The sequence below is a fragment of the Diabrotica virgifera genome, chromosome 4 (genome assembly GCF_917563875.1).
Source record: "Diabrotica virgifera virgifera chromosome 4, PGI_DIABVI_V3a".
In the NCBI taxonomy this organism is placed as follows: domain Eukaryota; kingdom Metazoa; phylum Arthropoda; class Insecta; order Coleoptera; family Chrysomelidae; genus Diabrotica; species Diabrotica virgifera.
Genome location: NC_065446.1, coordinates 155,960,080 through 155,972,821, shown reverse-complemented (window position 1 = coordinate 155,972,821; position 12,742 = coordinate 155,960,080). Strand labels below are relative to the sequence as shown.

The 12,742-nt window shown below is 34.3% G+C and overlaps 1 protein-coding gene across 1 annotated transcript in view; it reads right to left on the bottom strand.

The window, feature by feature from the left end:
* Positions 1-12,742, bottom strand: part of LOC126883972 (multiple coagulation factor deficiency protein 2 homolog) — a 101,836-nt gene that overhangs the window by 75,169 nt on the left and 13,925 nt on the right. The window contains exon 2 of the mRNA XM_050649741.1: positions 2,177-2,365. Coding sequence (XP_050505698.1) covers positions 2,177-2,362 — 186 coding nt within the window. The 5' untranslated portion in view covers positions 2,363-2,365. The remainder of the gene's footprint in view (positions 1-2,176; positions 2,366-12,742) is intronic.

Genomic DNA, 12,742 nt, shown 5'->3' with positions numbered 1-12,742 from the left:
TTTGCTGAACTTGCACGGTCCCAATACGAAGCGTATACGCTGTGAGCTCGTACGTAGAGGGGATATTTACAAATTCGCGAACGCCAGTAGTGACAAGTTTGTAAACGTTTACCGGAAATTTGACATAAATGTCAAAGTGATTAATTTAAAATTAAAATTAAAAACATTAATTATAAACAATATTAGTTGGTCAAAGCTGTGGTATATATTTTTACCTTAAATATACTTACGTTTTAAATACTGAATTTAAGTTTTTTTAATGTTCCGTAATATCTAATTATAAATAATCTATTCTAATCTTAGCGCCATCTACACGATCATTGTCAAAGTATCCGAAGAAAGAAATTGATATTTTATCAATAGGACGTCAAAATGATTAGAAAAATCTTAAAAAAATCGATTACAATTTAATTACTTTTTTGCGTTGTAAATATTAAGCGATAACAATTAAATAATAAAAATTGGAAAGAAATCCTTTGTAAAAGGTATAAAATTTTTTTATTAAAAATCCCTTAAAAGGGCTACATCACAACAAAACGTTTTCGATTTTTATAAAAAATCATCATCAGTGTTTTTTTATAAAAATCGAAAACGTTTTGTTGTGATGTAGCCCTTTTAAGGGATTTTTAATAAAAAAATTTTATACCTTTTACAAAGGATTTCTTTCCAATTTTCTGATTGATGGTATACAGCCAACTACAGGAAAACCTTTTCTTTTCCTTGTGGATTTTTTAATTAAATAATAAATTTAAAAATTACCGGTAAAAGTTGAATTAGTAACCGCTAGGAGCGACACCAGCGAAGCTCATAGCGTATACGTTCGATAACGAAGCGAAGGGTCAAAAATCGAGGCCATGGGGCTTGTCTTCAGTCCCATAGGTAGTCGTGTCATTTGCTATTTATCTCTATCAGTTGGGAATGCCGTGTAAGGTCTTGATTTTGAGTCGACCTTTTTATAAATCTTAATGTGAAAAATATGTTGCTTCCGATGGAGCGCCTAAAAATTTCCTCTGTGCATGGTAACAGAAATCTATCGTTTTTTTATTTTATGGTTAAGTTGTCTGTAGTCTGTCACTACCTTTAATTTCCTGCTTCCACCTTCGTCACTTTTCTTTGGTATTATAAGCAGTGGTAATGAAAATGATACCGTGTTGTCAATGATTCCATCTTTAAGCATCTTGTTTACTTGTTAATTGATCTTTTTTTGTCCGTCTCGTAATCTGTATGGTTTTATATAAACCGGTGGAAATCATTTTTAAAATTTGGTTTTTGCGTCCTAACTATATCTTTGTCGCTGTACACATGTTTTCTAACCGTCCAAATCTTAACAATCACGTCATTATTCAGTATCATTGATCTTAATTATTGTTAATAGTGTTCTTCTGCCAATTATTGCTTTTGATACTATTTTCGCTGGAAACATCCTTTTTCTACTTCCTGTGGCATGGTTATGAACTATCCCTGTTGTGTTCTCATTTCAAAGTAACGTATCGTTTCGCACCTCGCAGATAATATTGAAAATGCGTCTCCTGCTGTATGCATTTTTATTTCTCTTCTCATCTCTAATTTCTGTTTCATAATTTCGTAGTTTAGTAATTTATCGTAGCGAAGTATTTCGATAAAGGGTTTGCTCCAATTACTCCTTCTATGTTGTTATAGAAGGTTGGCATAACGGCGAATTATTGTAAAAAATAATTTTTTCCTGATTCACGTCATATTTCGAGATAAAAAATATCGTTCCGCTTGTGAAGGTACTTCCAATGATTCCATTTACTTTGATTCTGTTTTGTTTATTGATCTTTTGTTTATCGGTCAAACATTATTTGACCAGGACGCTAATTGATGCACCTAAGTCTATTAGCAGATTCATATGTTTTCCTTTATAGTTGATATTAAGTAATTTAGTCCATTGGTTTGTTTTGGTTCTCTCGTTGCGCAATAATTTCCCGCTCTGCCTCCCTTTCTGAAGTCCCTCTGCTCTCTTTCTTTGTATAAGTTCCACTGTGTCCGTTGATTATTATTGTTTCTTCCTTGCTGCTTGATTCTAATAATACATACACATACTCTACTTAAATATTAATACAATGAAATATACGATTATTGTTAATGTAATGAAAAATTATACGTCATAATCTTAGAAATAAAAGCTACATATCTATCTAAACCGTCTCAGTACCTGAATATGCTGTGTGTCGTGCAGAAGCTGCTCGTCTTCTGTAAGTTTTTCATTAGTGCTTCCTGTTGGCGTGTAATGAACATGTCTTTTGATTATCTTTTCTCCTCTAGGATGATGTGGGCCTCTTGATTCAACAAAGACTGCTGCCAGTAAAATCAAGTTAAAGAATCTTGAAATCATGTCCATCGCCTAAAACAATAGTTTTAAATAACTTATAACTACATTTAGTATTGCGAGATACACATACCTTGTAGCGAGATCTCGCAACAAGGTGAAAAACAAAAACATAAGTATGTATGTCTGACTATTTGGTCGTCATAAGTATGTTGCAGCAAAGTTAGAAAAGGGGCATGCTAACTTGGGAAAGGATCATTACAGAAGCAATGCTACCATATTGTAACAATAATGTTAGAAGACCCCAAGGACTCAGGGAAACTAGTAACACGTTCACAGAAGAAGCTACAGCTACTTATGGAGCGGAATGACAATTGTTTAAAATGTTTAAAACAAATAGAGAAGGATCGCTTTTGGCAACATGGCTGCAATTGAAGAAGTCAAGAAAGAGTTAAATAAACTAAATAAAAGTGATTTAATTAGAATAATAATAGGAAAAAAAGTGCCTACGGACTTAAAAACAAGTATTAAAGTGATACAATATGTGGAAAGTGAAAAAATAGAATCCCTTGATGTAACTGATGAAATCCCTGATAATTTCATAGCCGACAATGCTGAACCGGTAAGTGAATTAACATTAAAATACGAGCTGAAAATCGCAAATATTCAAGTAGAGGCCTCCACACGCCTAATTAAAGAACTGGAAAGAACTATTAGCAACCAAGATTTAATTATTAGCCTTTTACAAAATCCTGCAAATTTAGAGGTTAAACACGAATCAAATACCAATACAGAGAGCAGCGTTGCCGTACCTTCTCCGGAATCCGTCGTTACGGTAAATGGCAGAAAAATGAACAGCAAGCCAGAGATACGCCACAATAGGCAAGTTACACACCATCAGGTCTCAAGTGCATTAATGCAAGTACAGCAAAATATAAAAATGAATGATATTCAGACATTAGGTCAAAATGTTAGCCAAACTCGATCAGATGGAAAAATTGTTGGCAACAATAGCGACAACGTGGACCTAGCATCAAAAGACAAGGTGTGGGTGTACGCTACCAAATATAAAACATCTTACACTACAGAAAAAATGGAAAATTACCTACAATCTAAGTTCCCTGGGCATGAGTTCTCATGTACATTGTACGAAAACAAGATAAATGGCTCCAATTCGTTCAGAATCACGGCTGATGCGGAGCTTAGAGATACTCTCTTCAAGCCACACACATGGCCTAGCGGCATAGAAGTAAGTGAATATTTTTTTCGTAGAAAACGTACCTTCCAAAAATCTCCTAAGTTCAGCGGATCTACTACAAGAAGACAACATAAGTGAAATTGACATTCTCAGTAGCTGTGTGCCATTTAATGTTTTGTGTCACCTAAATGTACAAAGCTTAAATAATAAGGTAAATTTACTTGATATTTTCAATGACACGTATCAACCAGATATATTGTGTATTACTAAACATTGGGCATCCTCTGATAAACTTCTTACACTTGGATTGTATAATTATATTTTAGTTACTAGTTACTCGAGGATTTTTCACATCCATGGAGGTGTGGCAGTATATATAAAAAATAATAGATTCAATGTATGTAAAGAAATTGACTATTTAGCACAGTTTAACGTGGAACTAAATTTTGAATGTACTGGAATCTCCTTAAATGGCAACTGTTGCATTTTGACTATATATAGATCGCCAGATGGAGACATCGATGTATTTTTTAATAATCTTCATGAAATTTTAAATAACATAATTCAAAACTATGCACAGGTGGTCATTTGTGGAGATTTAAACATATATGGTTTTATAGATTCAATTCAGGTAAAATGTTTTGCTGATCTGTTGGAATGTTTTCAACTAAAATCTCATATATCCGCCAAATACCCGTGTCGCCAAATACGGTAGCATCTTAACCAAATCATCCGTTGACCATTTAATTACAAATATGGATTTTAAATCGCTTAATATTACGGTGTTTGACCCAGCTATATCTGATCACTCTGCACAGATGTTGAAATGGGATCAGGTACCCACAGCACCACCACTGCGAAGTGAGGTAATAACACGTAGAGTTTTCAACCAGCTGTCTATTGCAGAATTTAAGTTTCTATTAGGAAAAATTGGAATAGGTAATTGCATTGCTGTTGACAACAAATTTGAAGTTTTTTGGGATGATCTTATGTATGCATTCAATGCTTAATTTCCACTAAAAAAAGTAAAAAGAAATAATCTAGCAAATCATCTATTTAAAACGAATATTTCATCCGAATTAAAACAAGAAATAGATAACCTTAAACATGAGAATTGGCTACTGTTACGGGTTAAAAGTCGCTAAGCAACTAGAAACGATTCTTATAAATAAGATTGTCATAATTTTTGCTTTATTGTCACAAGTACTGGCCTAAACAATTATAAAAATCAGGCTTCTATATTGTCTTGAACATTAGCGGCTATCAAGCCATTTTTAAGTCCGAAATCATATAGAAAATCAGGCATGAAGTAGGCTTTAGGTATACATTGCTACCTGTCTAGTAAGGGTCATCTCTTTGTCTTTACCTGTCTAGTGTCATATCTTGCTCACTTTTGATTTACACTTCATGAGGACAAGTTAGTATTGTCCTATGAAACTCCTTGAGGATATTTAATCAGAAGTAATCCAGATAACTAATTAAGAAATATTCAATTTGATGAAGTTGAAGATTGTCTTGCTCAGCAAGGATTTAAAATATCTGGATATTTAGGTCCCCAAGACCTTTCTTTTTGGCCATACGCTATCTTTAAGGTAAGCTTTGTTTTTTTAACACCTGATTCGTTGTCTAAAGGGAAACCTTTAGTAATTTTAATTTATACCTTTTGCTCTGCTTGCATGCTGATGTATCTATTCATTTCAGGCCAGCAATTTTTCTTTCTCTCCAATTCATTTTGATGTTGTGAATTTTTTTTGAAACACCCTTGTCCAGGATCGATATATTATATAACCTGTATATCTGTGAAGTATCCAAGTATATAAATGCAGTACGACATCATCCACGTGTATAACATCGACGAAAAAAACATAAGGTAGGATCAAACCAATACTTCTCTTAAAAGAACGTTGTTTTGCCTGTCTAAGCCACCACACCATACAGCAGTCTGACAAATATCTCGGTTTTGTATTTTTTTCTTGTAAATAGTACCTAAATATAATATTACATAGTTTTAAGAATTATAATATGGGTGTACGCTGAAAAGAATATTCTTAGAGGCAAATATAAACTTTAGTTGAGCTTTTTACCTTTTCCTTTTGGTTTTTTTCTATATTTTCAATTAAGATTAATATGATTTTTTTTAGTTTTGGTTAATAAGAATAAATAGTTTGTGAATTCTCCGATTTTTTTGATTTCTTATTATTATTTTTTTGTTTGGTAGAAAATAAAACTAGTTATTTACCTTCGCATACCTTCAATAAAAACCGGTAACATCGGCGAAGAGTAACATTTGGCGCTCCAACGTAAAATTTTTTGTTATTATTTATTTTATAAAGCATTGAGTATTATTACATATTATTATTTAACAGATATAAAGATATACACTGCTGTACATAACTATTATTAGGCATAAAATTTCTGATTTTTGATATGGCATAGTGGCATAATAGTAATTATTGTTAGGTACATATTTCACAGATATTTTGATACACACTGCTGTACATAAAGATTATTAGGCATAAAATTTTTGATTTTTGATATGGCATAGTGGCTTAATATTAATTATTATTACATATTACACAGATATTTTGATATACACTGCTGTACACAAATATTATTAGGCACAATATTTTTGATTTTTGTGCTTTGTGGACACTTTCTTGATTTCTTGCAAATAAATAGTTAATTTTATTCCTTTATTTCCAATATACAGGGTGGCTCAAAATTATTGCACCTCATAAAATATATATTGCATAGTATTTTATCGGTTTTAGTGTTCGGATTTAACCCAATTATTGTGTATTGACTTACTACTAGCTCGCATAACTTAAAGTAGTAGTTGAAGTTATTTTTTTTTGTTTTTTGTAAGCTCGCATAACTTAAAGTAGTAGTTGAAGTTATTTTTTTTTGTTTTTTGTAACATTGGGTAAGGGTTGCGTGTTGCCATTTCACGCAAAAATATTTAAGAATAGGATACTATAATATATTGTTGAGATTTTTTTTTGTCTTTACTTTATACTTCATCTCTTATTTTATCATATTTTTTTATCTCTAACCGAGATAGGGTTTTATTTTATTCTTTTTCGGTTTACTTAATATGGAGGTTAATAGACTTTTGGGTGATGAACTCAGTTATGAGTTATCAATAAGAAGTTTACCAATTGATGCAAATGTACACACGAAAAGGGCTACGTTGAGAGAAGCTCTTAAAGCAGAAAGAGAGGGACAAAGAGATTCTCCTAAGGTGGTTAATATAGACCCATCTTTTGAGTTTTCGTTGTGCTCAGGGAAACTTAGCGATCTGGAAGAAGGTATAGAACATTTTAATGAACAGAACAGAACTAATGAATTTAAAAGAATTAGTTCCCGTCTAACACATGTTAAACTTAGACTTAACAGACTTCAATGCAACGAAAAACAGGAAGCTCAAAGGAATCAACTATTAGATTGGCACAAACGGTTACTATTAGAAGTCAACAGGATTTATGAGAGCTTTGGGAAAGATAATCAAGTAGAGCACATCTCACTTTTGGATACTTCAGTTCCATTATTGCCTGAAATTGTTCATTCCGGGTCTCATGAATGTGGTTTGGTAAATTCAGAATCCTTAGCTGAAGAGCATCCTATTGAAGCTGCACTGTTTGGAGCTACTAATAGTTCACCAACTGCAGGCAATAGAGTTTCATTCTTAAGGCAGGTTTTTGAAGAAAATCAACATGATAGCACGATACAACCACAAGTACATTCTCAAAGACGTTCTAGTTCTCAGATGGTTTTAAGCAGAATGTCAGATGGGAATCAAGAGTATATGTCCAGTGTTATAAATAGACCACTTAATTCAAGTAGAGAAATGAATTCTTCTGAAAATCACAATAGGCATACGGAACCACAAACTGATACAAGATTATCAAGGCACAATTTTAATAATGGAAGTAGTGCAACAGTACCTACAAGGGAGATTGATAATACTTTAGCTCGACATTTTAATCTGGAAACACCTTCATCTAACTTCAACAGTAAAATAATGGATTCGCTAGATTTCTTAAAGCATGATGTTCAGAACGTTGATATAAGTAGATGGAGATTACAATATGATGGAATCTCGAGCGTTACTAGTTTTCTAGAAAGAGTGGAGGAACTCAGAGTTTCAAGAGGAGTATCTAAAGAGAGACTACTTCGTTCGGCTCCAGAACTTTTTACCAAAGACGCCTTACTCTGGTACAGAATGGGAAATTTTACATCGTGGGATAATCTGGTCCAGGAACTTAGGTCTGCTTTCCAGCCCCATGACTATGAGAATTCCTTATGGGAGGAAATCCGAAGAAGAACACAGGGCTCACAGGAACGAGTTATAAACTATATTTCAGTCATGGAAAATCTATTCAAGAAACTATTGATCCCCCCTAACGAAGAAGAAAGACTGAATATCATTCGTAGGAATATGCTTCCTTATATTCAGCAGGGCTTGGCTTTAACAAAAATTAGCAACATCAGTGATCTTTGTTCATTAGCCAAGGCTATGGAAGCAATGGAAACAAGGATTCGACAATTTTGCCCTCCTCCTTCAAGCACCAGACTTTTGGTAGAACCTGAATTAGCTTATAGAAAGCCGTCAACTCCTATTTTTACGAGTCCGGTTACAACACCTGTGTTTACAGAAGAAGTTGCAAATAGCGATAAATCTGAACATTTGAATAAGGGTACATGCTTTAATTGTGGATCTGAGGGACACAAGTTTAAAAATTGTAACCAGCCTAAGAAGTTCTTCTGTTATAAATGTGGATGCAACAATGTGACAACGAAAAACTGTCCCAGATGTTCAAAAAAACGCAGCTTCTCTCCCTCGGTAAGTCGGACGAGTGGAGTGGAATGTAAATCAACTCCGACAACTGATAATACAGCGGTCCTTGAATACATTTTAGCCCATGCTGAAGGTGATCAACGACCATACTTGAGTGTCTCAATTCTTGGAAAAGATATACTTGGATTATTGGATAGTGGAGCATCACGAACCATTCTTGGAAAATCTGGTTGGGATGTGTTTAAAGACATTTGCCCATTAAATGAAGATAACAAGAAATCATGTATAGTTGCTTCAGGTGATTCATGTGAAAGTATAGGATCTATTACTGTACCAGTACGGTTAAGAGATCGGGTTCGTGTTTTGAATATTCTAGTTATCCCATCCCTTGTTTCTTCGCTTATTTTAGGTATTGACTTTTGGTCAGCTATGGGGATAGTCCCAGACCTTTTTAAGGGAGAATGGTTTTTTAACCGTGAAGAAGAGTTAAATAGTGTATTAATTTCTGGAATCCAGGACTTTGATTCATTAAATAAAGAACAATGTGATCAATTACAAAAGATTGTAGATAAAGCGTTTTTAGGAATGACATCTCAAGAGACAGGATGTATAAAGGGCGTGGAGCATGTGATACATACCAATTCACCACCCATTAAACAAAGGTACTACCCATTGTCACCAGCTCTACAAAAGGTAGTTAATACCGAACTGGACCAAATGTTAGAAAAAGGCATAGTAGAACCTTCAACCTCACCGTGGTCGTCGCCCATAGTCATGGTACAAAAGAATGACAAATGGAGATTTTGTGTTAACTATAGAAAGTTAAATGCGGTAAGCGTTCCGGATGCATATCCAATTCCTTATGTGTCATCTATTCTAGATAAACTTCGAGATGCACGATATTTAACTACCTTGGATGTCAAATCAGCATATTGGCAAATAAATGTAGCTATGGAATCTAGACCTTTAACTGCTTTCACAGTGCCTAATAAAGGTTTATTTCAGTTTCGTCGTATGCCTTTTGGGCTACATTCAGCTCCTGCTACATGGCAGCGTGCAATTGACAATATTTTAGGTCCCGAATTAGACAGTTATGTTTTTGTATATCTTGATGATATAATTATTTGTACATCAACGTTTGAGCAGCATTTAAAAGTTTTAGAGACAGTATTTCAGCGTTTAACCGACGCTGGTGTTACTCTTAATAGGGAGAAGTGTTTAATATGTCGTTCAGAATTGAAGTATTTAGGCTACGTAGTAAATAAATCTGGATTACTTGTCGATCCAGAAAAGGTAGAAGCAATACTGGGAATACCGACACCGAGAACTGTTCAGGATGTTCGTCGGATTGTAGGTATGGCATCATGGTATAGGAGATTTATTCCATCATTTAGTACTGTTGTCTCACCGCTTACTCAACTTACTCGAAAAAATGTACAATTCGTTTGGAATAAGACATGCGAGGACGCCCTGAATAAGGTTAAAGAATATTTAGTTTCGGCACCCATTTTGGCGTGTCCTGATTTTTCTTTACCATTTATAGTGGAGACAGATGCAAGTGACTATGGATTGGGGGCTGTTCTTTCTCAAAAACATGGAGATGAAGAACACGTTATAGCTTACTTGAGTCGATCACTGACAAAAACCGAAAGGAAGTATTCTACTACAGAGAAAGAATGTCTCGCCGTTCTATTTGCTGTAGAGAAACTAAGACCATACTTAGAAGCTACTAAATTTGTAGTTATTACAGACCATTTTAGTTTAAAGTGGTTGTTTTCCATTAAAGACCCCATAGGCAGAATTGCTCGTTGGGCTCTGCGTTTGCAGGCATATGACTTTGAAGTCATACACCGGAAAGGAAAAGATCATCTAGTGCCTGACGCACTATCTCGTGCAGTTCCTTGCATAAATGCTTTGGATGTAGACTGTTCTACTTCTACACAGGTCAGTCTAGACCGATGGTACTTGGGTATGATTTCCAAGGTCAACAAATTTCCTAGAAACTATCCACTTTGGAGGATAGAGGGAGGAAAACTTTTGAAGAATATAAAACCGCGATACCCTGAACTAGCTTTATCAGAGTGGGTAACGGTTGTTCCAAGGGAACAAAGACTAAACCTTATAAGAGATCATCATGATCCTCCAACATATGGACACCTTGGCGTTTCAAAAACATTTGGAAGACTTAGTCAAAAATATTATTGGCCAAAGATGCGATCAGATATAGGACGCTATATAAAGAACTGTACAACATGTCAACGGATAAAACCAGAACAGCAACGTCCTAGAGGTCAATTGTTATCTCAGCAGCCGACTGCCACTCATCCATGGACTCTCATCAGTATAGACTTAGTTGGACCTTTACCTAGGACCACTTCAGGATTTTCGTATATTTTCACCGTGTTAGATTGCTTTTCCAAATTTATTTTAGCTTTCCCAATTAGAGCAGCGACATCAGCCAACATAGTTAAGTTGCTAGAAAATGAGGTGTTTCTAGTCTATGGTATACCAGAGAGAATTTTATTGGATAATGGAGCACAATTTCGTGGCCATATATTCCAACAACTTGTCTCAAACTATGGTATTGAATTAAAGTTTACAGCACTATACCATCCACAAGCTAATCCCGTGGAAAGAGTTCATAGAGTAATAAAAACTATGTTGACGGACTATGTCTCTCAAAATCAAAGACACTGGGATCTTCTTTTGCCGAAGATTACATGTGCCTTGCGATGTTCGGTTCATGAAGTCACTGGAGTGTCACCGAACCTTATTAATTTCGGTAGGGAAATCAATGTGAATGGCAATAAAAATAGACATGAGTCTGAACAAGGTCAGTATAATATCGGAACAAGGAAGGAATCTCTGGATAAACTGTTTTCTGGTGTTCGGAAGAAACTTAAGTCAGCGTATGAAAAAAGTAAAGTTCCATATAATCTGCGAAGAAGAACAGAAACATATCAAGTGGGGGACATGGTTTGGAGAAGAAATTTCGTTCAGTCTGATGCTACAAGATATTTCAGCGCAAAATTGGCCCAAAAGTTTGTAGGACCATTTAGTATTAATAAAGTGGTCTCCCCATGGAGTTATGAACTTGTTGATGAAAATGGCTCTCATGCAGGAACCTGGAATGCAAAAGATTTGAAACCGGTTACTCAGGACAGTGAGGTTAAGGACATTAAGTCTAAACCTCCTGATGTGGAAGTATAGAGTTACAATGTGTTGAAAATTTTATTGTAAGATTTTGTTATCTTTACAAGTTTTTGTTTTATTTTTTTTTTTATTTTGTTTTTTTATTTTTGTTTTATTTTTATTTTGTTTTGTACCGTTAGGACTTAAAAGTTTCTTTGAAACTTTTTGCAAGTAAGGGTGGGGTTGTTACGGGTTAAAAGTCGCTAAGCAACTAGAAACGATTCTTATAAATAAGATTGTCATAATTTTTGCTTTATTGTCACAAGTACTGGCCTAAACAATTATAAAAATCAGGCTTCTATATTGTCTTGAACATTAGCGGCTATCAAGCCATTTTTAAGTCCGAAATCATATAGAAAATCAGGCATGAAGTAGGCTTTAGGTATACATTGCTACCTGTCTAGTAAGGGTCATCTCTTTGTCTTTACCTGTCTAGTGTCATATCTTGCTCACTTTTGATTTACACTTCATGAGGACAAGTTAGTATTGTCCTATGAAACTCCTTGAGGATATTTAATCAGAAGTAATCCAGATAACTAATTAAGAAATATTCAATTTGATGAAGTTGAAGATTGTCTTGCTCAGCAAGGATTTAAAATATCTGGATATTTAGGTCCCCAAGACCTTTCTTTTTGGCCATACGCTATCTTTAAGGTAAGCTTTGTTTTTTTAACACCTGATTCGTTGTCTAAAGGGAAACCTTTAGTAATTTTAATTTATACCTTTTGCTCTGCTTGCATGCTGATGTATCTATTCATTTCAGGCCAGCAATTTTTCTTTCTCTCCAATTCATTTTGATGTTGTGAATTTTTTTTGAAACACCCTTGTCCAGGATCGATATATTATATAACCTGTATATCTGTGAAGTATCCAAGTATATAAATGCAGTACGACATCATCCACGTGTATAACATCGACGAAAAAAACATAAGGTAGGATCAAACCAATACTTCTCTTAAAAGAACGTTGTTTTGCCTGTCTAAGCCACCACACCATACAGCAGTCTGACAAATATCTCGGTTTTGTATTTTTTTCTTGTAAATAGTACCTAAATATAATATTACATAGTTTTAAGAATTATAATATGGGTGTACGCTGAAAAGAATATTCTTAGAGGCAAATATAAACTTTAGTTGAGCTTTTTACCTTTTCCTTTTGGTTTTTTTCTATATTTTCAATTAAGATTAATATGATTTTTTTTAGTTTTGGTTAATAAGAATAAATAGTTTGTGAATTCTCCGATTTTTTTGATTTCTTATTATTA